The 25,688-nt window shown below is 42.5% G+C and overlaps 1 protein-coding gene across 8 annotated transcripts in view; it reads left to right on the top strand.

Annotated features, from left to right (window-relative positions):
• Positions 1-4,427: 4,427 nt before the first annotated feature.
• ARID1B (AT-rich interaction domain 1B) overlaps positions 4,428-25,688 on the top strand; it is a 325,863-nt gene continuing 304,602 nt past the window's right edge. For all 8 annotated transcript variants that reach the window (XM_085055792.1, XM_085055790.1, XM_085055789.1 and 5 more), the window contains exon 1: positions 4,428-6,620. In XM_085055792.1, the coding sequence (XP_084911918.1) occupies positions 4,863-6,620 (1,758 nt within the window). In that variant the 5' untranslated portion in view covers positions 4,428-4,862. The remainder of the gene's footprint in view (positions 6,621-25,688) is intronic.

Genomic DNA, 25,688 nt, shown 5'->3' with positions numbered 1-25,688 from the left:
TCTTGTACATCAGAAAAGAAAAGATTTGTAAAAGGCAGGAGAATGGGAAAGAAACTTGGCAGAGAACTCTATGATTACTGTTATACTGACTCTCATTTAATTTTTCTAATTTATAAAAGAATGTGACCGTAAATTATTAATTCAAAGGCCTGCCTTTTCCTGAATTTCTCCAAAATGCAATGATGTTCTCAAACAATGACACAGGATCCAGAAATATTAGTGTAATTCAATTTAAAGGCTTAGATTCCACTGGTAGGTAAACCCCGAAATCAACAGTCCCTCCTGTTACTGCCAAATGCAAGATTTTGTTTCGATTTAGAGAATTGGTTGGGCCACCGTCTCACCAAAGTACAGATACAAGAGCTGTTTTTTCATAGAGGCCTCCGTCCACAGAAGCACTTAATCAGGGCTTAACTTCAGGGAAGCGAGTGATCTTATTGACTTAAATGGATGATTCGCATTTGTAAAATGGAGGTATTTAAATAGTCGTTCAAGTGGTCTAAATCTAGCATGTTGCATTTCCATAATAAAATTGTGTATGACATTCTCGAGATGGAGATGGTGATGTTTTCAAGTCCTTTTGTTTACACATTGCCAGAAGAAATTGATTAAATTGCCCAGGATTAGTGGCTGCTAAAGATTGGGTTTTAATGGGACAATGTGTCACTCTCTACATGTTTTAGGCCACGATCTGTTGGCATAAACCACATTTTTTCAAAGTTTACTATGACCATCTAAAATAAATTTTTTACACTTGCCTACAGGCTTTACACCTAACAGAATCTGGCTTATCAGCTGGACATCTACAGCAATAGTTTACTTTTTACATTTGTGACTGAAATGTAAATATTACATAATAAAGAAAACTCCACTATGTTATATGTTGACCACATAAGGGATCTTTTAAAGCAAAATCCCATTACTATAGTTCCAAATACCAAGCTAAAGCAGCCCTGAGCTGGCTGCCTACTTTTCTATGATCTGATTTATGCCTTATTGAAATAAATTAAAAGATTTGCACTGACTTCAGAATTATTTCGATTGGATGTTTAACTAGTAATAGAAGTGATAATTTAATAAAAGCCCACATACTTCTCTCTTTTTTTCTCATTAAATCTAATGCAAATCTGAAAGACGGAAATTGCGAATTACAGTGAATTTGACAACAGTTTCATGAAACTGCACAGTGGATTTAACCATAGAGCACAACAAGATCCCAATGAAAAGCTTTTTTTTTTTTGTACACAGAGATTTTTCAGACTTTTGTGGGTACCTGTGTCTAATCCAACACACTCTGGAACCTCTGACTGGATTTTTACCTCACAAAAAAAATTTACATATTTCTCCCAGTACCTCTAACATAACATCTCGGAGCTATTACAATATTGGTTTGTTTTCCAGCTCTCTCTTCAGTGTTCTTCTTTGTATGACTTGGAAGGCCAAATGGAAGGATGGCTGCTGTACTGCTGGGAAAGCCACCTAACTTTCATAGGGTCGAGCTACAGACAGGTGGCCTAGGGTGTCTGAATGTTGTAGCCAATGGAGTAAACAAATTACCAAGAGTAAGTTTAGAAAATCACGTTGTTTATTTTGAAGAGGGATCCTACAGCACCAGAGTTTATAATTTATCAGGAAAAAATCAAGAGAAAGAAACCACACATGGACAACATTGGTTTATAGAAAATAATTAAATTGAAGCAACAATGAAAATAGAACTAAAGTTGAAACTGCGCACTTGCGATATCAAATATCAATGCAATCACTTTGCAGCAGATAATATGCGTGGCAATTAAGAGCTTTTTTACATTATATTATAATAAATTCATAATTCATGCATACAATGAGAGCTTTTGGAAAGGAGCATTTGAATTTAACAAACACTACCACTCATCATCTGAGCAAAGATGGCAAAAGGAATTTCAACGTTATTTGCGATCTAGAAAATTGAACCATCGTTGTTGCTTTGTGTTGTGCTTCCCTTGCACAGACTGCAGTGCCTTCTGTCTGCTTTAGGGTGTGGCATCTGCCATTGGGGAGGAAAAACTGGCATGTGTTGCCTTTTATAGCAGACTGATTTCATTGTGCTGAGGGCCTCAATTTTATAGCCTCTTAGTTCCAATCTTGTAACTGAGTTGCTGAAACAAATGGGAGGAAAAGGAGTTAGTGGTATGAACTCTTCAGTTTAAAGTCTCATCCTTTTTTTTCCCCCTTTCCCAGGGAAAACATTTCAAATTAAACCTGCGTTAAACTTTTCTGGGTTATTTTCCCGATAGGAAGAAGTCGTGGAGTGCGTCAGGAAGTACCGCGATCTGCAGCCCAGGCGCTATGAGTACATCTTAGCAGATCTTCAATATATGTATTTTTGCTCAAATATAAATATCTCAATGTATAAGTGCGTAACTGATTTTCTATTTTATTTTATAGTACACATGTAAATAAATACACACAAGGAGACATCTATATTTTTATTTGCATATGAAAGACTTCAAAAATCAACTTAGGTGGTTTAATGTGTATAATTAGCGTGCATTTGAATATAGAAAAGAAGAAAATCCGGGAGATAATGTCAAAAAGGCTCACTAACAAAGATGTAGTATTCTCTTGGCAAAAGCTGATGAATGATTTGGCATGAATTCATCTTACGTTTCTGTTATTCTCTCTCCTGCAAGGATGATATATCCCTTTCTAGCAGTTTGCATAGAATTGCAATTTGTTGTTGTTACAGACTGTAATGACCCTTGGGTATGCACCTGATTCCCCCCACTAGAATTACTCACCATTTTTTCCCACTCTGTGTTTATATATGTGTAGTCATATAACAGTTTTGCACTTACAAAGGGTACCAAACGCCCCCCCCAACCCACCAAATAATAAAGCCAGATCCCCCCAAAAAAACCAATTGTAAAACAGAAGTATTAGCAAGATGTACTTCTCGAGCACAGAGACTTTTCAAAACTAACTCCATAATGCAAATCATAATACTTCTGCCTTTTCAGACGGAACTAAAATTAATAGACACTGGAATCACACTGCTCATACATTTATCAATAATCTTTGCATGTAACTCAACATTATAGCATGAAGCCTCTGCTTTTTAATGTTTTCACAGTAAATTCAAAAAAGCCTACCTACTCATGACAGCATCTTTCTTGATATGCTGTTTTTCTCTACCATTATGATTGAATCTCCTATTTATCTATTTTGAAATTTGAAAATGAGCTTACCTTTTATCAGAGCGTATAAATATATTAATTTAAAACATCGTGGTTTAGACCTTTGCTGTATTGAAAACATTCGCTAATATCCCAGTTTGCTGTATCCATAGCCAAGTATTTGATCTCCCAAATGCTTTCATTAGTTGAACCTAATGTGTGATTATTACCTTTTGTTATACTAAGGTATCACTTGTATTAAGATGGTTATAAAAAAACCCAAAACTTCAAACCGTTCTGGTTCAAAAATATAGGTCAGCAACAGCTTTCTATTTGGAGCAAGAGTTACTCCGATTACGTATTTTGGGTTTTGTGTTACTACGTTTTCATGAGTGTCTTGTGCATACTGGAAATTATATTGTTTGGGGAAACAATTATGAGACCGAAAATGTCTCTTTCTTTTTGATCAACTCCTGTTGAACTGCAAATAAGTACACAGAACATATTGAAAACGGCCCTATATATAAAAGCATCATCAGTGCAAATGATCGTTAGAATTTGGAGACAGCTGGACAATGTGGACAACTGCAAAGATGCTACCGCTGCAGAATTTTAGGTTAAATTTTACAACCGTCTGCACATACAGTATAAATCTTCAGGGGGCGGGTGGCTGGGGGGGAAAAAAAATCCAAAACAAGTCCAATTTCTCCGTCACACCAGCAAACGTGTCCCTGCCTTCGGAACACGAGGCTGCTGCTGAGCACGGCACAGGGGGCTGGGGGAGCAGCGTGCGGCCCCCGAAAGTTTGCCCGATCCATCTGCTCGGGCACAGCCGGAGCGCATGGCGGCCCCTCGCCTCCCTCCCGCCGAACCGGCCCGCGCGGGGCAGCGCCGGCGGCGGCACCCTCGGCCCCGCAGCACCGGGGACAGTCCCGCTCCCCGCCCCGCCCCAGCGGCGGTCGGCGGCCCGGGGCGCCCGTCGGGGCCCGGCTCGACCCCTCGCTCGGAGCAGCCCCCGCGGGCTCGGTGTTCCGGGCAGGCCGCGACCCCGGCGCGCACACGGGCGCGACCCCGCTGGGAGCGGGGGGACCCGCGGGGGCCGCGTCCCCCATCCACCGCGCTGCCGGGAGCGCGGAGAGGGAGCGGGAGCCCGAGCAAGTCCAGCGTGGAGTCCAGTCCGCGTTTTGCGGGTGCGCGGGAGCGATCGGGGCGGAGGGGGCGATGGCTGCCGGCGCTGGCTCGCTCGCTCGCTCATGCCATGCTGGGCCAGCGCGGCTCCGGCAGACGTGTGTTTACCCATATCCGGGTTAGGGAGGAAAGGAGGAGAAAAAAAAAAAAGTTTCATTTAAACCTGAACAAAAAAACTTTCAACATGAAATCACACAGCGGGAACGGGCACGGACCGTAAGGCGTTCTTACCATTTCTAACCTCAACCACGGACTCGGGGAGGGAAATCGCTGTAACTCGGTGCGTGCGGAGCGGTCCGCAGGGGATAGTCTGGGCTCACTCAAGTCCCTGCCCCGGCCGCTTCTCCTTCTGCCCCTCTCCTGTCCTTCCCCCCACCCCTCTGCTCGCCCCCCATTTTTGAGGGTGGGAATAGATTTTTTTTTTGTTTGTTTTGTTTAGTTTTTCAGTTTTGGGGGATTTTTAATTTTTTTTTTGGTAGTTACTATTATCAGCACCAATTTCTCCGGACTCGCAATGTTGCGATGATCATGGCCGCGCAAGTCGCAGCGGCTCCGGCGGGTGCGAACAACAGCAAGGGCAAAGCCCCGAGCCTGCCGGGCGGCCTGGGCCCAGAGCGAGGCCCGGGGGGGGCCGGGGCTCCCGGGCCGGGCCCCGCGCTGGGGGTCGGCGAGGGGAGTCCGGCCGGCGGCGGCAGCGTGAATAATTTAGATCACCATCTCCACCACCACCACCGCAGCGAGCCGCCGAACATGGCCAATAACGCGGCTCCCGCCGCCGCCGGTAACAACAACAACAACGCCAGCGGCGGCGGTGGCGGCTCCTCCTCGGAGCCGGCTCTGAAGGAAGGTGGAAGCTCCTCGGCGTTATCTTCATCTTCTTCGTCTTCTTCCTCCTCCTCCTCCTCCTCCTCCAACCCGGGCTTGGCTATGGAGACGGGGCTGCTCCCCAACCACAAGCTGAAGAGCGTCGGAGGCGATCACCCCGCCGCGCCGCCCCACCACCACCATGCCCACCACCCGCATCACCATGCCCACCACCACCATGCCCACCACCCGCACCACCACCACCATGCACTACAGCAGCAGCTAAATCAATTCCCGCCGCCGCCGCCGCAGCAGCCGCCGCCTCAGCACCATCCCGTGCAGAATAACAACAGCAGCCTCGGCGGCGGCGGCGGCGGCAGCGGCAGCAACAACAACGGCGGTGGCGGTGGCGGCGCTGCTCAGCCCAGTGCAGACATGGAGCAGCAGCAACATGGAGGAAAAGACAGTGTTTTGGGCGCTCAGGCCGAGCCCCCCCAGCAGCCGCAGCAAATGCTGAATAAAGGCGCCGACGAGGAGGAGATGCCCGGCAAGATGGGCGAGCCCATCGGCGGCCGCTACGACCACCCCGGCTTGGGACCCCTGGGCGGACAGCAGCAGCCCCAGCAGCCGCCCCCGAGCGCTGGGAGCGGCGGCGGCGGCCTCGGCGGCGGCGGCGGGAGCGGGGGAGGCGGCGGCGGCCCCTCCGCGGTGGGTGTCTCGGAGTTCAATAGCTATTATGGCAACCCTGCCCCTGCCCCTGCCAGCAGCGCTACGGCGAGCCGCGCCGGGCCTTGCTTTGATCAACATGGCGGACAACAAAGCCCCGGGATGGGGATAATGCACCCCACGGCGGCCCCCAACAGCATGGACCCCCTGCAGAACTCCCACGAAGGGTACCCCAACAGCCAGTACAACCACTACCCGGGCTACGGCCGCGGCCCCGGCGGCGGCGGCGCGGGCGGCGGCGGCGGCGCGGGAGCCGTGGCGGCGGCGGCGGCGGCCGCTGGGGCAGGCGGCGGCGGCGGCGGCTACGGGGGCTCCGCGGCGGGCTACGGGGTGCTGAGCTCCCCGCGGCAGCCCGGCGGCGGCATGATGATGGGCCCCGGCGGCGGAGCCGGCCTCGGCAAGGCTGGTGCCGGCGCGGCGGCCGGCGGCTTTGCGCGGTTCTCCGGGCAGAACCAGCACCCGTCCGGGGCCACCCCTACCTTGAACCAGCTACTCACGTCCCCCAGCCCCATGATGCGGAGCTACGGCAGCAGCTACCCCGACTACAGCAGCCCCAGCGCCCCGCCGCAGCCGCAGCCCCAGGCAGCGGCGGCCGCCCCGGGAAGCCAGCAGGCAGCGGCGGGCATGGGCATGGGCAAGGACATGGGCGCCCAGTACGGAGCGGCGAACCCGGCCTGGGCAGCGGCACAACAAAGGAACCACCCGGCGATGAGCCCCGGGAACACCGGGCAGGCCATCAGCAGGACCCAGGTAACTCCCCGCGCTCGGTTCATGACGGCTCATGCCTCCGCGTAGCTCGTCTTGGGCTCTTAGTTTCTTTATAATTCACTTTTTTTCCTCTCACCCCCCTTTTTTTCTTTTATTTTTTTCTCTTCTCCCCCCTTCCCCCCCGCCCCCCTTCTCCTTTGGGCCAGTTTTGCCCCTCGCCGCCTCCGTAGCGAGGGTGAGCCGCGCACAATGCGCGGCCCCGTTGAGGCTGGAGGCACCGGAGTGTGGCTTTCGCTGCCGAAATTAGGTTGTTCACAGACCCAATTAATATTTTCCCCCACCACTTTGAAACAGCGTCGGAGGGACGCAAGGCCCGGAGGACAAGCAGCTCGGGACGGACGGGGGCGGGGGGTTGGATTTTGTAACCGGAGTGCCGGACCCGGGGGGCTCCCGGGGGATAACGTCCATTATCTTTCACGGGGCCTTTTTTTTTTTTTTCCCTCCCTCCTCCTTTTTTTCTTCTCTCTTTAACCCGTTGCTTTTTTTTTTTTTTTTTTTTTTTTTTTAATCTTCGAGCAGAGCGAGTTGCGCCGTTGCGCGCTCTCAGCAAATTAGTTTGCCACTGATTGGAGTTACCGCAGTGAGATCCACGTAACGCGGCCGCGCTGCTTTCCCTGTGGGGAGAGCGCGCGCGCCTGTGTGTGTGCGCGCGTGTGCGCCCGGTCCGCGCGGGTCGTCCCGGCCCGGTGACCTGCGGGGGACTCGCCCGCCGGCAGGAGCGCGCCCGGCTGCGCGGGCGCGGAACTGCCTTTCACTTCTCCTCAAACACACGCGGAAATAAAAAAAAATTAAAAAAAAAAAAAAAAGAAAAGGAAAAAAAAAAAAAAAAGAGGGAAAAGTCCTTGGCGTCAGCGAAGGGGCGCGGGCACCGGGGCGGGCCGCCGCCCCCGCTCCCTCCCGCACTCCTGTGCCCCAGCCCCGGTAACTCCGGCGATCGATCGGTGGATGTATCCGATCGATAGACAGGCGCGATGATCGCGGGGCGGCGGGTGCGGCGCAGCGCCTTTCCGGGGCGGCGCGGCGCGGCGCGGGTGGAATGCCGGCTGCCGGGCGAGACCCTCGGAGGAGCGTCCGGGTCTGGTCCGCCCGCCAGGTTGGGAATTTGAATTGTGGAGGTAAACTGGCTGCAACCGTCTCCCGACAGCTGCCTCCGAGTTGACATCTAATCTGCCATCTGATTGGCTCCGCGCGCGCCATTGGGCACCTCGCGCCGCTGATGTAAATAGAGGCGCTGGAGCGGCGCAGCACAAGGAGCCCCCGCCGCAAGCTCCGCCGGCTCCGGGGGCAGGGGGCACCGGGCACCGCCACGCCGGGCGGGCACCTTCCCCCAGCGCCACCCCTGCCCCGAGCTGCTGGCTCCGCGAGCTTCTCCTGGGCACCGATTGATTGATTGATTGATCTATCTGCTTATCTAGATTTACTTATTTGTTTTAGGTTTTTAATTCCGCGCTAATTAGAGGTGATGGGGAAAGTACCTTGTAATAACAGCGCTTCTGGACGAGGGTTCGGGTTTGCTGGTCGCGCTCGTGCCTTCTTACAAAAGAACCCTAACAAACACAGACGTTTTGTAATGTTGCAGCTTATGGATGTTATGCAAGGGATTGGATTTTTATTAAAAAAATAATCCAAATACTAGTTTCAGTGCATTTCTATTAGTTCGATTCCTAACCTGTGCATGCCTCTTAAAAATACCGTGTTTGCGTGTGAGCTGCTGTAGGTGAGAAAATGCTGTGTCTTGTACAAAGAAGGGAAGAAGGAGCCGCTCTGTCAGAGGTTGTGTTTGTTTCAGCTCTGCAACAAATCCAGATATTCGGGAGAAAACAAGCTTTTGAATTTGATTTGTGGTTAGAATACTTCAAGAAGCATCGGGAGTTGTTGATCACATTATTTTTCTACACAAGTGTGAGATTGGGCTTGAATTCTCAGTAGGAAAGTGAATTGTGTTAAATGGAGTAGTGCATTAGAATTTTATGGGTTTCTTTTCCCTTCAACAAGATCTTTCTATTAAGAACTGTTAAATCTTTTAACAGCTTTTAACAGCAAGGTCTGACAGGAACAAATGCAGGTGTATGCTTTTGGGGTCCTCCAATGGCTGCATCTGTCCGTAAAGTAACGAACAGATTCTGGAGAATTCACCGCTTAATATTGCAAATGATGTTTTAATCCTGAAAAAATAATAATAGAAACCCTAGATGGACTGATTGTGTGTGTGTTTGTCTACTTCCAACAGACCACTCCTGTCATGGTTTTAGTTTTTATTCCGTTTCCTTTATATTTTTCCCAGGGAAATAAGATTTTTGTGTGTGTGTGTGTGTGTTAATTTTTACCTTTTTTAATTTGCGATGGTAAAAGAGTCACTGGAAGCCATAATGTAATGAGGCCTTGTATGCATAACCTTGTGTAATTACTGTAAAATATTTGCATCCTCTCCTTTTAAACACAGGTAGTTCAGAATTTATGTCTTTAAAAGCTAGGAAAACCATTGTCAGACATCGTACATGCTAGTTCAGGGTGCTGTTCCTTCATGGCAGAAATTGTTTAAAGTATTTTATTTTTATTGGAAGAGTGAGAGTAAATTCATTTATGTCCTCAGTATGACCCTTGGAAATACTTCCTTATATTTATGGGTTTATATCTTCTCTTACAGATTTCTTTTTTCTTTTTCCTCTTTTTTTATTTTTTTTTCACCGTAAGGATTGACATGCAGCCCAGAAAGAATAGTCTGGCAAGAGCACAATTTCTTTGATTATTTTTAAAATAATTTTTTCCTCAAAATAATTGTCATAAAGGCAAGACATTATTGTTTTTTAAATAGGATTTTTCCAGCTAACCAGTAAGTGATTGAGATATATTTTTTTTCGTTTTTAAATTAATATTTTTAATGTATAAAATGGGTTGTGTCAAAAAATAGTTACCATTAGCTTGCAGAACACAATTGATTTTGTACATTGTTATTTATTTTTAATTCCCACACGTCAATCTCAATGTATGTTGTATCATTAAGTAGAGAAATTGAGTGCTTTTTGAAAGAGAAAATGGGAATATTTTGTCCAGCATCTGAACAGAAGGCTTCTCTTTATTTTTTTAATAATCATCTCCGTGTGTACTCTGTATGTGTATACACACATTAGAATATGCTCACTTGTCATGTGTCCTTGCAAAGCAGATGTTGATTGGCCCCTAAGCCTATAAGGAACTATTGTCCTGTGAACAGAGAAAAAGGACTGACAGTAGGCTACAACATCTGAGATGCTTGTTCAGGAAATTCTTGCCTCAGCATGGGTAATTTTTGTAATATGCAGAACTGTGACATCCCACTCTGAACTGAGTTCTGTATTTGTCCAGCCTATTAAATTATTTAAGAAAATTCTGCTTCCATTTAATTTAATCACCTTACCCAATTGTGAAATGTGATGGAAGCTTGCAAAAGAGGCCTCCTGTTTCTGAAGAAATGCATGTTTTCAAAGCAGATGGATGTTGCTCACACAGATACATTGATTTGGTGGTGGGGAAGTTGTGTGAGGCTCGTGCAGTACCTTGTCATTCAGGTCTTTTGATTATTGATTAATCCTTGACAGTGTACAGATATTTAGAGTCCTGAGGCTCCTTTTATTCTTCGCTGCTGATTTGCACTGCAGTAGTTTAACACATTAGCTGGCCTCTCAATGTGTGTTTTATATACATCTTTCTCCTTTGTGCACGTGTGTGGGATTTACATACAACTACACAGAAGGAGAGAACCTGGGTCTTTTCAGAAATACCTGTATAGCATAAGGTACAGAGCAAGTTTAAAAAAAAATTCTGTCAAGCTGCTCTGAGTTTGTGTATGTATCGTTTGTTTTGCAGCGCAGAAACTCTGAATATCCCTGATTCTGCAGCTCTTTTTATGCCAGATAGATTGCCCGTATTGGGAGTTCTGGCTAAGCCAAGGCTGCAGAATCATGTCCTGTGCCTGAAGGCCATTAAACAGCTGTTAGTGTGGTGAATAGATTCTTGATGTCTCAATGGGAGAATAAAATATATTTTTCCCTGTGCATTTTCAAATAAACAGTTTAGTATTCACATAGCTTCTATTTAGAAGTAGCAAATAGCAATATTCACAGTTAGGAGCATCTATATATATATTACGACCATATATTTGACACTTTGTGGTTTGGTGTTCAGTTATTGGTTTCTGTAGTAGCGCTTATGCCTACACATGGAACAGCAGAACCCTGTGTACGAGATACAATAAAGAAAGAGAGATGCAAACCTGCCTACTCTATTACTGCTTCCATCATGTACGGATTCTTCAACTAAGCAGTCGATTACTGCCTTTTTTGGCATTCTGATCTGAATCTCGGGGGATGAAAATTAAGGCATTTAAGCCATTGCTAAATTTTCTAATGACATATGTAAAATAACATTTTTGAAATTACTAAGCAGGGTCTGTTAGGTGATGCTGGTTCATTCTGAAATAGTATCTTAGTTAAAACTAGGTGAATTCATGCCATGAAAACAAATTTGCTTAGCTGCTGATAGATATTTCTTACTTTTGTGCCTCAAATACTTTGTTATAGGTATTTTGACGTTCTCATTGTTAACGTGAGAATGGCAGTAGTTTATTTACTCTTATGTCCCTGAGATTGTACCTGTGCCCTAACTAGTTATATCTTTCAGTACTTTTTCAAAATGTGCCATTTATCAGGAGGCTTTGAAGATTCTCTGTGGATATGTAAAGCAGTGTTGCCACACTCACTGTGCATGCATGCTTAAGGCTGCAGAATTTCAGTAGCATGTGTTTGTGGTAGGCTAACTTGCTAGAATATATTTTAGAATTGTGATTATTAAGGTACTTGGGAAAAAAAACTTTTTTCTTTCAATTTTGGGGCTATTTACATAGTGTTAAATATATGGTTTGGTACGATTGAATGAGGACTTTAATTAAACTTAAATTAAAAGTATACCTTAGTGGTTTTCGAATTTGTTTTGAAAACTAGTAAGAGAAAAGTGCTGCTAAGCGATGTTGTTTCTGTATTGCTTGGCGCTGAGCGAAGCAAATAAATGTAATGCACAAAAATCTTGTGAAGCCCATCATGTTTGAGTAAAATTTATTTTAAGGAAGTCCCACCTGTTAATAAATTTAAAATTAATTTTTTGTAGGCCTCAAGGGTTTCTGTACATCTGATGCATGCTTTGCCATTCAGATCATAATGTTACCCTATTAACTTGTTCTGTTCCCCAGTCGTACCTGTTCTTGCTGAGTATCACACACAAATGGTGATGTGGTGGCAGAGTGCTGCAGTGTTTGTGTTGCAGGTGGGCTGGAGGATTTCCATTGTTGTACTTCCAGTTCTGTGATCCAGTGATCCACCAGGAACATGTCAGCTCCAAAAAAGCCAAACCCATCCAGGGTGGTGTTCCACTGCAGTCAAGGAATCCTCAGGGATGAATGTATCTTAAGATACCTAAGTGAATCTGTGAACAGTGGGGACAGTAGATGGCTAATTTGTACAGGATTGGTTTTAACTACCTTTATCTTCTTAGTAACAATATTCGAAGTACATTTGATCTTTACACTATTTTTCTAGAGTGCCTTTGACTGGAGTAAAAAATACTCTTCCTGTTGTACAGGGTGGGGTAACTGAGGCACATAGCATCCACTTTGCTTCAGGCAGGCACACCTGAGGACAGAGGTCTTTTGGAAGTAGCCAGGGTCTTGGGGCCATAAACTCTAGCTTTTGAATAAATCCAGTCTTATTGTGAGCACATTCTGTTGTGGGAGAACGTAAGCTTTAGTGACATCTATTCAGCGAGTGAGACGACAAATAAGTGAAATGTGGGATTTGTCTCCTGTATCAGTACAGTCACCTTAAACTAAAGGCAGCATAAGCTAAAATTTCAGTATTCCGTGCACTGTTTTATCATTATTTATGCAATGTCATCTATATAAAGGCGCTGGATTTCTCACAGAAATTAAACTCTGAGGAAAATTGAGTTGAATTATGTGCCCAGGAGCTTAGCTAGTGTCGTGGAACTTGTCTTTTGATGAGTATTCTGCACAGAGCACCAGTGTGTGCTGGGGTGGGGTGCGTGCGGGGGTGCATGCACAGACTTCCTTACCACCAAGTCCGGTTGTTTTATCTGGCAGACACATTGTCTTCAGTTGTGAAGTGAACAGATTTGATTCAGAGATCACAATTGTTGTGTCTTGTTTAAAGATTGCTTTTCATATGGGAATTGTTCTTATTGCAAATATGAAATACCTTTTAGCAAACTTTGTATTCCCAATGTAGGATGCTTATGTTATCTGAGGGTGTTTGCAGTTGTTTTGGAAATTGTGAAACCTAAGATCACTGTCCTGATGCTTTTATTAAAATTTTTTATTTATGTTTATTAAAACTAATGTGGAATCTGTGTAAAAGTTTTTGGCAGGCATGATTAGAAAGGTTGTTGATATATTGTGCATTTATATTCTGTGTATACCGGAAATGTTAGTTTCCTTATAAACTTAACAGGTTTATGAAGTGGCTGAATTTCTGAATGTGTAGTGGCCAATCTGTGGGTATAAACCAGAGTTTGATGGTTCTGCAGCATGTATAAGGAATTGCTTTTAGTACAGACCTATCAGTATGTGATCTACTTTCATGCTGCTTTTTGCATTTGAGTCATTGTGGGTTAGTAACTACATCAGAAGGACTGAGCAAGTGTAGAACAGTATAATCTATTTATTACTTTACTTTCTCCAGTTTTAAGAACTATTAGTTAATCTTTTGCACCTGAACATGCGCAATTGCTAGATGATGTTCTGCCTTTAAGAATTCACTGCTGTGTTCTGTCTTCCCCCTACATTGTCGGCTTCTCAGATTTGAAAAGATACTGAATTTAGGTTTGCGATGTGGTAATTGTTTATGAAGACATCCATCTGAGTGATAGGCCCTCTGACACTTCCATCTGTAAGGCTGTGTCGCTGATCTCCCCTGCCACCCACATCAGTCTCTTCCTGACCATAGGAGGGTGGGGAAGGAATATTTTCCTAATCTCATTTACCTGTTTTTTTAAATTAAGAAAGTAGATGTGCATGGGTTTTTTGTTTGTTGGTAAAAAAAGAATAAACATGAAAATGGGAAAAACCCTTGATGTATAAACTCCTTTTTTTTTTTTTTAAGGGGATAGTGTTAGTTATGTTACTGTCAGATTTTTTTACTCATGGGGTTTTTTTTGTTTGTTTTTTGTTTGTTTTTTGGTTTTGTTTTTGTTTGGTATTTATTTTAGGTGTCTTCTTACTCAAAAAAATCTTCAGTAGCAGGGCTTTCTGTAGGATGTGATTCTGCCAAATTACTGAATCAATTTATTTGCACTTTAAAGACAATGTGGCTAGGTTCACTGTGAAGTTCTGTTGTTGTAGCTACATAGTTAGATTCAGGGAATTAACTGCATCCTTGACTAATAGCTGTTGTGGCATACCCTTTTGCATTAACCTTACCATTGGCGTGGTAGTGTATCTTCACTGCCAAAATAACAGCCTTTATGAGAAGCCTCTCCTGAGGGTTTGCAGGTATGGCTATTGAGGTATCTTGCTGAGATTTTCAGAAGGTAGATAGTTCTCAACAGGTTTTGGTCATGGTTTAAAAGGGCAAAGAGGTCTGTGTTGCGTGGCAAAGAGAGGGTTGTCTTGGCTGTAGCAGTCCATGGTACAGCTGTCTTTCGCAGAAGGACCTGAAGTTGGAGCATGGTTGTTCTTTCTTTGTTCGAGTAAAGAAAGGAAATCGGTTCAGAAAATCCCAAAAGGAGGGATCCTGTTTTAAAACATAATTGTAGTCATGTGTGCTGTTCCCAGTGTGGACATGGCTTAATTCACAGATTGATTGAAGTGGAATAGTGCCTTCTTTACACAAGCAGTGAATTCAGCCATAGTAAGTAAATGATGGGACTTCAGGAAAATGGTATTAGTAGAGGAATGGTGCAGGAATTCTTGATATCTGTCAGCTGGCTACATGAGCTAAAGGTGGTTGGTTTCACTGACTAATACCTCAGTTTCCCTGTGTTAAAATTAGGATAATATTTGTGTTATTTAATAATTTGAATTTGATATGCAATTTTAATTACAGTTTAATGCGAAATAAATAGGCAGTCTAAATACTTGTTACATGTGGAGGTATCCAGTCTGCACTGTGCCTTTCTCTGTTTGGATGGGATCTGAGACTTGGTGTTCCCAGCATTGATCATGTTATTTGGTTAGCTTGTCAGACTTACTTGTTTGTAAGCAAGATACTGAAACATCAGCTCTGAAAATTTCTTTTGAAAGCACAAGGACAGGATTTGTAGTTCTTAAATTTTATTCTTTTAAAGTTAAAAATAAAGATAAGGAGGTTTGTTTTGACAGCATCAAAGGAATATGCTGGTTTGTTTGCAGCCTTTGATTTGGATGGAATGTATGGAGTTCTGTGGGTTTTTTTGGTGCAGCAATTTATGTTGTGAATATTTTGGATTTTCTCTTTTTATGAAATGGTAGTATTGATGTCTTACTTTCAGACATGATTTATGGAAAATAATTGTGCTTTTGTGTTTTTTTTTTAATTCAGTGTTTCTTAGTTGATTGAAATTCCCAAGTCAAGAAAAGTGAACATATTCTTTAGAGGTGTTGCCGTTTTAAGATGTTTGTAGTTGGCTGTAAAGGCTATTTAAAGGCATAATTCTGGAAAAACAGAGGTAGGTACATTTGGGGCTGTTTTAGCTGCGTACCAGCAGTAGCAAAATAATTTTACTTGGCAGTTTTACTTATATTTGAAAGTCCTACGGCCAGGAAGGTGGAGGTCTGTGCGGCAGGTGCGTTCCCGGTGCCCAGCATTCCGTGGCCGTGGGACGTGCCGGGGATATGGAGATGCTGTTGGCTGTGTTGCCGAAGCTGTGCGGGATTGAGGCATTTCCCTGGCGGGACACGGGCACGGGAAAGGAGGCAGGGAGGGAGGGAGGGAGCCGGGGGTCCCGCAGCCGGTGACAGCGTCTGTGCAAGTTGCACACACGAAGCGAACTGGTTCGCTTTTGTGGCGTCACATGATCAAAATATTTTCCCCTTTGCCGCTGCCAGAAGCTATCTCTTGCTTTTCAACAAGCTCGCCGCTCGGGCAGCGGGCCAGGCGCTGCTCCCGGCCGGCGGGATGCCCTGGCCCTCCCCGGTGGGACCGGCAGGTGTGGGCAGCGCCTTTGTGTCCAGCGATGGCCCTTGCCTAAGGCTGCGTGCCTTAGCTGCATTTGCATGAAGGTTTTCTCTGCCTTCATACCTAAGGAACAAGGCTGTGCGGAGTATTTCTAGCCTTTTAAGTGACGCTTACTTTACATTTACAATTTTTGCCAATAAAGAGATACTGCATTTGTTTGTCTTGTATGTTGCATGTTGGTTAACAATATATATGTATATTTTTCTTTTAAATCCCAAAGCTAACACACATCCCTTTCGATACCCCCCCCTCCTCCCAGCCTGGCACAGAGCCGGTTTTCCTACTAACAAACTGTAGGAGCTACTAATTCAGCAACATTTCTGAGATTTTTAACTTTCTGCAGAATGCTCTTTTTGTTGTTGAACATGTGGTATGCAAATACAGGGGGAAATAGTGCTATGGAGTATTTTGTTGTGGGTTTTTTTAAAGAATTAAAAACACATTTTGCTTTTCTAATAAACCCCATAACCAGACCTTTTAATGTTTTGATATAAATAGCAATTACACTAACTGAGACCCAACCACAACTGAAAAAAAACATTTAAAATCATTCAGAAGAAAAGCTCCCAGCTTAATTGAGCTCTTCCTTTAAAGAGGAGGGGCTGATTGGGCAGCAGCATCTGAAACGAAGTGTCTCGCATTTTAGGGCAGTGTTCTTGAAGTGCTCAAGGTGTTGGTGTAGTGGCCAACATTTAAAGATAAATATTTTTCCAAAAGTTAGCTAGGAATCTAAAGGCTACTTCAGCCTAAGCTGTCTAGAGCTTTGTGTGTGATTGCTGATAGCAATCAGAAGAATTTTCTGGATTAATTGAGACCCTTGAAAAGTTTTAGATTTTAGATTCATGGACTGGTTGTTTCGTACATTGGGACATTTAGGGATTTGGTTGTTCACAAGAAACTTGCTAGATGCAGCTCTTTGAAGAAGCAGTGGAGAGGGATTCTCTGTCCCAGGAAGCCTTTGCATAGCAGCACATTCCTCTTTTAGTCCTTCAGCTCATTTCAATAATAATAGTAACAATAACAATGCACTTTCTTACTATGAGGAAGGTTGAGAAGGGCCTGAGTGAGATGTTACTTTGCTGGAGTGTGGTTGTCAGAATGGTGGATGCAATCTACTTTTTCTGCAGATGCGAGTGTTGTTATGTGTCAGCTCTTTTGTGTGATGTGGTTGCTCAACACTCTTCCTCTGTATTTTCTCCTTCAATGAGAGATTTATTTGTGGGTTATTTGCATCTGTTTCGTTTTCTTCACAAAGTCATAGTACTTCATTTTATCCAAATGTCATAATCTCTTTTTGCTTCTTTGTCTTGTGATACTTTTTCCTTCTTTAAATGTTACCCTCAAATTCCTGTCTTTCTCACTTTCCAAATCATTGGCATGATGGAAAAGTCATCCTTACTGTCTTCTGACATTTTAACAGTTTGCAAGAGTGATTAGTGTGACTGTATGGCCACCAAGAAAATAGCTTTTTAGTGATCCTGGTACTCATCCATCTCTCTGACTTGTGTTTCCTCCATCCCTCTAACTTGTATTTGCTCGTCTGGCCGCCAAGTTGACAAAAGTTGTTGGGCAAAGAGTGGCAGTGGGGAAAGTGTCTTCACTAGCCAGCTTCCTGAGTAGGCTCTCCTAGTGACCAGAGGTCAAGTTGCATTTAAGGGAAAAAAAAAATGCCACTGAAAAACCAACCAACCAAGCCCCCAAATCCTGGCAAGACTCGACAGTGTAATAATAAAAATTTTGCAAGTAGTTATCAATGGGTGATAGTGGCGGTATTTCTGTTTCAGGTTCCTCTATTGCTGATCTTCTAAGTAATAGCAAACTTAAGAGAAAGGAAGGAAACAAATAAAGGAGACAAAACCAAGCTGGAATGTAAATGTTAACATGCATAGCTTCTTTACTTTTTACCTGGTGTGGCAGGTGTAATTAACAAAAACACATATTTTCCAAAAGATATTTGAAAATATGTCTGCATGAAAATTCAAGTGTGGTGTTCCTGTACATGTGTAAAGTGTAGAAAAGACTGGAACTGAGGAGAGGGAACACTTTGCATGTAATTGTCTATATTAAGTAGTGATGTGGTGTGCTAGATACATTCCGTGCAATTTTATAGTACTTGATATTTCATTTCACAGATTTCTTTTCCTTTTAATTCTCCTCAGAAGGTTGGGGGTGTAGAGAACTGCCAGTGATGGTTGCTTGTTATTCCACAGTGTCATATTTTATTTGAGGGAATGTATCTTACAAAGATGGTGAATGAGCCTGTTTAAAAAGTGAGTTAAGGTTCCATTGTTCTAGGAGAATACTTCAGTAATTCAAGGAAGAACTGAGGCCAATTTCTTCCTGTGTGATAGTTTCCAAATTCTGTAGCTTTGCCTCTGAGAGACCTAGATGTAGCTTTGCCTCTGAGAGACCTAGATGTTTATTTGCAACAGTCTTGTTCCCTGAAAAAAACCCCACAGTGTCTGATTTACCCTCTGTGTTTCTTTTCTCTACTCCTGCTTTTCAACCTTCTGTTTCAATTCTTTCTTTTCTTGGGGGATGATGTCTTCCTTGAAGAGATGGAGGAAAAAAGTAGATTCTTTTCTTAAAAGCTGCAGCTAGTCATGGTTCATAATAGAAAGTTCAAATAATGATGATTTCTGATGACATTTTTACTTTCTTGAAATTCTTGATCTCGCATATGGTTGTCTGTCTTACTTGAGCAAGTTGTCTCAGCTAGTGTGCCAGAAGTAGGAAGAAATGTAGTTTTCCTCTCCAGAAGTGGGTTTATATATATATCCAAAGAGACAATGAACGTGAGGGTTTTTTCTTCCAATTTTTTTCCTCCAAATGTTTGATACTGAGCATTCAGTAACATGTAACATGTTTTGTTTGTCATTTTTAGAGTAATACTTGGGAATAAAGAGCAAATACTTTTTTAAAGTTGAGTCCAGTCTATATACACTGATCTGAAGGTCCACGTGGGTATTCCTCAGAAAGACAGTTTTTTGTCCTTCTTGGATTTTGAGGATCACAGGCTAAAACAAAGAGCAAATTAGCATGAGAAACGTTGTAACACATAATTGCATAGGAAAATAGGAGTTGAACCAAATGGACATCTGCTTTTTGTGTAGATACCAAGCCAGAATTTATCTTGGGAGAACTGAAGAAAACTTGAAAATCTAATTTGTTTATTTCTGCATTTTTCAGTAGCCTTTTGTTACGCTCCTTGAGCACTCTTTCACCCAGTTTTGTGTTGCTAAAATATCTTGCACCACCGGGTGAGTTTGATGGCCATCTGAAGCTGATCTAAGACTTCTGCTGTAAAGACCAGTCCCCATCTTTTTATCAGTTCCCTGCTGTGTCCCTTGTGTCATAAGGTGAGTCGCATCAGCTCGAAGATTTGTCTGAAAACTAATCCTGCCAAACAAGACCTGTGAATGTTTAGCTTTCAGCCAGATCATTGAGCAGATCTGACTTGCAGCACTGAGGTAAAGTGAGGGAGAATATGGCCAGTTCAACTGACAGTGTGCATCAGGGCATGACAGCCCCTTTGGTGGTGGTACAGGTGTCTATTAGCCTAAACTCCTCACTACATTGCCTCTTGAGTGTAAAATTAGTCTATAAATAATGACAGACAATTTCTTAACTTTTCTCTGGAGCGGGGAATCCTTGTTACCGCTCTCTTGAAAGAGGCAGAGAGTAATTTCTTTTCCCCCCCAAGGATGATAATTATACAGAATGCATTGATTGCATTGGCCAAATAAGCTGTATCTTTGAAAAATAAGATTTCAAGGGTGAAACTTGTCTAACCATATGTGCTGTAGGCATTTGTACCTGATCTTTTTGTGTGTCTCTGGTGCAAAAAAATAGTCAGATCTTCATGTGAATCATCTCATCCTAAAGTAGATGTGTAATGCAGGTCTAATGAATCATGCTCCTAAAGTTACATGTTTTTCCCCTCTCTCTAAAGAAGGTCTAAGCCGATAAGCTCAGGTGTTGATGTCAAAGGGCAGGTGAAATTAATTCCTTCCACTATTTATAGTGTTTTCATACAGGCAAATGACTCCAGACTTGTGTTGGAGTTCTGGACTAACTTAGCTTCCTCTCCTTGTCTTGCTAACCTGTTGGAATTACTGGTTTTTATACTCATTTCCTGTTAAGTTTGATACATTTCTATTTTGTTGTCCTTTTTATAACACCTATTCATAGGGGGGGTTTTGCCGCTGCCTTTCTTTTGGTATGTCAAATTTTTGCATGTAGACCTGTTAGTGTTATTTGTTTTTTGTCCAGTATATTTGCAGACGTACTGGCTTACTGGCAAATTTGAAAATACCAGGATGAATTTCCAGGTCAGTTGACCTTCACGCTTAGGTATGCAGTTCCCCCCTGTACAGAGAGGCAAGCTTTTGATTTGGAAATAGGGCAGCAGTTTTGTTGTGTAGATGCTGCTTCACAGTCCGTTGAAAGCTCTTTACCCATTGCTGGCACTTCAGCTGCAGAGAAGTGGGCATCTCTGGGTAGGAGCTTCCGTGGTGTGGTGATCCTCCTCACCCAGCACTGGCGCTCCCTGTGACTCCATGTTCCCCGCTCTGGTTGCTCCAGGGGGTCTCTCTGTGGGGCATCATGCAGGGCAGCAAACCCAGTGAGCACTTTGGAGGGCCGAGGGGCTGTGCTGGGCATGGCGAGGAAGGAAGAGGCAGCTCTTTCAAAAGACCTCTGCCACCGAGAGAGCCGGTGCCTATGGAAATGAGCAAAGTGTGTTCCCGAGTGCTACGGATGTATTCCAAGGTGATGAAACCTGATGTTAGGCTGAGGGATGAAATTGTTTAGGACAAAAGAAAACACAGGGATGCCTGTCCTGCAGAGAGCTCTTATTGGCAGTATCGTGTTTTCAAAATGGTTAAAGAGGAGAAACCACAATTTGCAAAAGAGATTTACCTGTGTGTCCTGAAAAATGGGTACCATAACCCTTAATTATCTCTAGGCTCACTTAATCTTTCTATAGTATAGTTTTTAAAATGCCCAAACTGAAGTATTATTGTGACTAATAATTTCACTGACATCTTAGTAGCAGGATGCCAGTACTTTCCACTTTTTGGAGGCTGGCACAACTGTATTTTTGTTTGTATCCTTTTTCAGGGATCTTTCTCACAAACAGTGGCAATCTGTTTGGTTTAAGGTTGGGTTTCTGAGTTAGGTTTCCTCTGGAAAGTTGCTTATTTTCAAAAGATTCTGAGGAATCTTTTGTAGTTTTAAAGTTTGTAAATATTTTTGAGTTCTCTCTTACAGTTTGAAGTTCAACTAGTGGCATGATTTTCAAAAGTACTGTTTCCCCCTAGTATGTACGAGGGGAGGAGGAGGAGGAAGCATGGCTTCCTCAAGGTTGACTGAAATGTTTTAACTTCTATAGCAAATGAGGTGAGAATGAAATTGTCAGAAGGACAGAGACTAAATTATTGAGGCAGTTGACTGTTTAAAGTGGCTGGGGATGTACTATAAAAGGTGCGAGTCTAACAGTCAAATATGTAAACAGCACTTTATTCCTTCCTTGTACCTGATTTCTCACCACTTGCTTTATATGATGAGAACCTAAATCAGTGTGGGAGATATCGCAGCCATTCTGAAAGTGTTAGTTTATGATGCCTCCACCAGAAGAACAATCTATTACCATGTAGTATAGCAGAGAGAAAAGCATTTTCAAGGAAGATTAATTGAAGTAATTTATCACTTTAAAATGAAGAAGGTGCATCAAACAAAAATAAAAGTGAAGTATTTTATGCGCCTCTATTGGAATTTGATAACCATTTGTTTTGCTAGAAAATATATGTGGACTGGGCATCCAGTGCTTGTCTACACAGTACAACTATGTGCTATAATTATATGCTGTAATTATACCAATATAACTCCCTATGGAGACACTCTTATACCAGAATAAGAGTTTTTATGGTTTGTGTTACTCTGCTTCCAAACCACGTAAGCTTAAGGGGGAAAGGGGTACTCTTACACTGGAAAAAGTTTCCACACTGAGATAGTTACATTGGTGTAATTATGCATTTTTTTCCCTTCAGTGTAGACAAGTCCCTTGTGTCTTTTCAGCTTTGAACTTTAGTTAAGAATTTCTTGGTTGTGATAAGTGTCTAAGCACTTTTGTAGTGTATTTTTATAATGGGACTTGGGTATTTAAACCAATTACTTAGGCCAATTAACAGCTTCCTGGGTTGTGGATAACAATAGGATATAAAAAGGATCAGAATTCATGTTCCTAGTTGCTTGCATATATCTGCATTTCTTCCCCTCTGTGATTTTACCAGTACTCAGTCTACAGCGCAACAGGTGGAGTAGTGTATGGCTGTGTAATGAGTTCTGCGTTGGACACTTTTTGTCTCCTGTTACTCATTATTCCTTGAGTTTTGTTGTGCTGTGGCTCTAATTGTGTGTATCTCCATGGATCACAGAAAGAAGCTTCCTTGATGAAGTTGAGAAAACTGCTTCCAAAAATGTTAATTGTTCAGAGAATTGCTGAAATTTATTGATCTTCACACAAGACAGGACCATAATTGACTTGCTAGGCACAGCTTGTGCAAGGAGCAACTCAGATTGGATTCAGAGGAAGGGGAAAGTGCAGGAACCCTTCCGGTATGCAGTGTATTCAGGAGAAGGCTGTTGATGTGTAGAAGGTGTGTTTGGCAGGGGTGATGTCTCTTGGCCTGGTTCAGTCAAAGGTGGGTACCTAGAGAGACTTATTCACATGGATGGTGCTTTGAAGTTGGCCATCTTCTCTTGTTCTCTTCTGCCCATATCTCCTTTCTGCCTAGCACGCAGCTCATCTCATCCTTACATTCACACCTTCCCAAAAGCAGGAATATGTAAACATTTTTACAGTATTTTCTCGTAAATACAAATTTTGCATAAATTTGTATTTATGTTGCAAATATCAACATAAATTACTTAAAAACAGTTTTTCTTATGTATCTCTTTTATTCCTGATGAAATTACTGGTTTGAAAAACATACCTCTATTTGTTCCCTTAATTTTCTTTTATCAGTATATCTAGTATGTTTCTAGTGTTGTAATGTCCATGTAGTCTCATGGTGCTAGGAATTGAGGATTATGACTTGAAATGAAGAATTTCAGAAATGGAAGAAGTCGTACAATAAAATAGAGGTGATGTAATAACCTCCAAATCATAGAAGAGCAAGGCTTGAAGAGACATCGAGAGGTCATTTAATCTATCCATCAGCTCTGAGACAGGATAAAACAGACCTAACATTCATGGCAGAGATTGATCTGTCCTGTAGTTGTAACAGACTGAGCAAAAAGGAATTATTCATACTTACTCTTTCCCCTTGTCCTTCCAAAGCTTTGTGCAAGCTGAACTTTACATGGAATTGATGTGCGAGGATATATGGATTTCTTCAGGATTATTTCAAGTTTCTGAGTTATTTCTGTGTTTTGGAAATGCTGTTTTCTGTCAAAATAGTCTAATGTTTGTGTATTTTTGAGTGTAGTTCCCAATTTTAATTTTATCTGGTTGTCTGTTGTTCAGGTGTATTTCTTCCTGAAATGATTTTTTCTTCTGTGTTGGCTTTGTAACCAGTGTCTTCTCTTTTTTGGCATTGAGCAGTTTAGTTTAAAAATGTGTAGCATTTCATTTTCGTACTTGACAGTATTGCTAGTGTGTAATCAGTTTCAGTTTTCCTTTTTTTATGCAATTTCTTTTTGTGTGAAAGAGATGAGCAGAAAAAAGAAAAACAACTGTGGGTAGGAGTGTAGAAGTGAGAAGGGGAAGAATGTGTTCAAGAAATGATAGTACTCAGCTGAAATGTCAGGTTAGATATGAAGTGAATAGTGTGGCCTTAAGTAAAGATTTATATTCTTTGAAGAATAAAGGGAACATATGTTTCAGAATTTTACATGTGGTATCTGCAGCTCTTTAATCTGAAGTGAAGGTGGCAAAGGAGTGTCAGATGAATAGCATCTTTCTAAATTGAATAATACCTGAAATTGGAATTGCAGATACCTTGTTGCTAAAATGAGTCTTTGGGTTTGTTTGCTCCATTTTGCCTTTTGGTTATGTCAGCTGAGAAACATCTGTCTTTGCTGCTAAATGACCTCTTCTGACTAGGCCAAGTGACTTTGACAGAGTGAAACTGTCTTGAGCCCTCAGCAGCTGCAGGAAGGTGCTGATGTAAGTTGCCGCCTTGGAGAAGGTTTAGATGTAAATATACTCAAATAGCTGTTGCCCCTAGAAATAGCTTACTCAGACTTACAGAAAGCATTCACTGTACCTGTACTGCTTCAGTGTTTATGAAGATAGTGGTTCCTTTCTCTTTTCTTCCCATTTAATCTGATTGTTAATTTTACTTCTGTTCTAGATTTAGTAGTTTTAGAAAGTTGGGAATACTCTATTTTGGGTTGTGCCCAAAGGGGGCTCATTAATCCTGAAGATCCTCTCTAACAAATGAAGAAGTTTCTTTGAAGTGCGTTTAGAAAGCTGTGTTGGTGTTTTTGCATGGTGGCTGATGTGGGCTCTCTTAAGGGCTAGGAAATAAGAGGTGGGCATAGAAGTGGAAAGAAGCCAAGATGTTTCAGGCAGAGAGAATTTGAAAATATAATGGTTTCTGCTGTGGGAGAGGGAAGGCAATTCTATGAATATGGCATAATCAGGTTTCCTGTTAAATAATTCGTGTTGGATGAGAAATACTGAAGAAGTGGATCAGCTTTCCTGCTTTCATATTTCTCAGACCAGATATGTCTCACATGTTGATTTTTAATTTAATTTTAAATTGTGTGATATTAAAAGAAAATTATGATCATATATTGAAAATACATGCCTTCTTTGTATAAGAACTGAAAGTTCTGAATAGTAGTTTACTAAAACTATGCATTTAGTTCTGAACATCGTACATGATTTGTTGCAGAGGTGTTCATATCCTACTTCTTTATTTCTGATTAATCCTAGTTTATTTCTGCACTTACCTGTGTGTATGCATTATATGTATGTGTTTGTGCTGAGATGCTCTGGTTTCATAGTCTGCCAGGATTTGTGGAAGAATTTCTCCCGTTTGTTGTGATTGCAAGAACAGCAATGAAGACTTAGTGACTTCTGCCAGTTTTGAGTGGAGAAATAGGTGAAGGCTCTAGGGTAAACCAGAATTTGACCTGGTTTAAACTCGGGTCTGACTTTTTTATCCCTCAGTAAGCCGCAGTGAACTTTGTATTAACATTGAGATACATTTTTTGGAGGTCATTTCTCTGGAGTTTTTTGGAAGTAATTCCCAAATCTCTGCAAAAATTTAAGTTTGTGTAAAATGTGTGGGAATTAGAGCGGATAATATTTTAAAATCAGCATAGCTTTAATATTATGATAACACAAAGTTACTTTGCTTACAAAATATGTTTGTATAAATACATATATGTTGATCATTATTTTTTATTGTAGAAATTAAAATTTAAAGATGTACAGATCCCTTAATACTTCGAGTTTTTGACTTGCTGTCTGTTTCAGTGCAGCTGCTACATGCTAAGTGCACTAGTAGTTTTGGAATTACTTCTAGAATTACTTGCAGGGCGTTCTCACCACCACCTTTAAAGTGAAATTTACAACTCCTCTAGTATTTGTCCTTTTAATTCTAAAATCCAGATGAAGTGTAATCCCAGGAGTGTTGTTTTGCTGTTGCAGTGTAATCTTTTTCAGATGATACATGATTTAGTTGGAAACAAATTAGCAACTATGAATGCCTAAAGAAAGCAATTTAATAAACAAGACTTTTGTAAGACCTAATCAGAATTGTAAAATGATACTTGGGAATCAGTTACATTATACAATAGAGCGGGTGTGAATGTATGCATGTGTGTGAATTCATGG

The sequence above is a fragment of the Lichenostomus cassidix genome, chromosome 3, assembly GCF_008360975.1.
Source record: "Lichenostomus cassidix isolate B80296 chromosome 3, HeHo_3.0, whole genome shotgun sequence".
Classification (NCBI taxonomy): domain Eukaryota; kingdom Metazoa; phylum Chordata; class Aves; order Passeriformes; family Meliphagidae; genus Lichenostomus; species Lichenostomus cassidix.
Note: the sequence above shows the minus strand (reverse complement) of the source record. Positions and strands in the feature narration are given on the sequence as shown.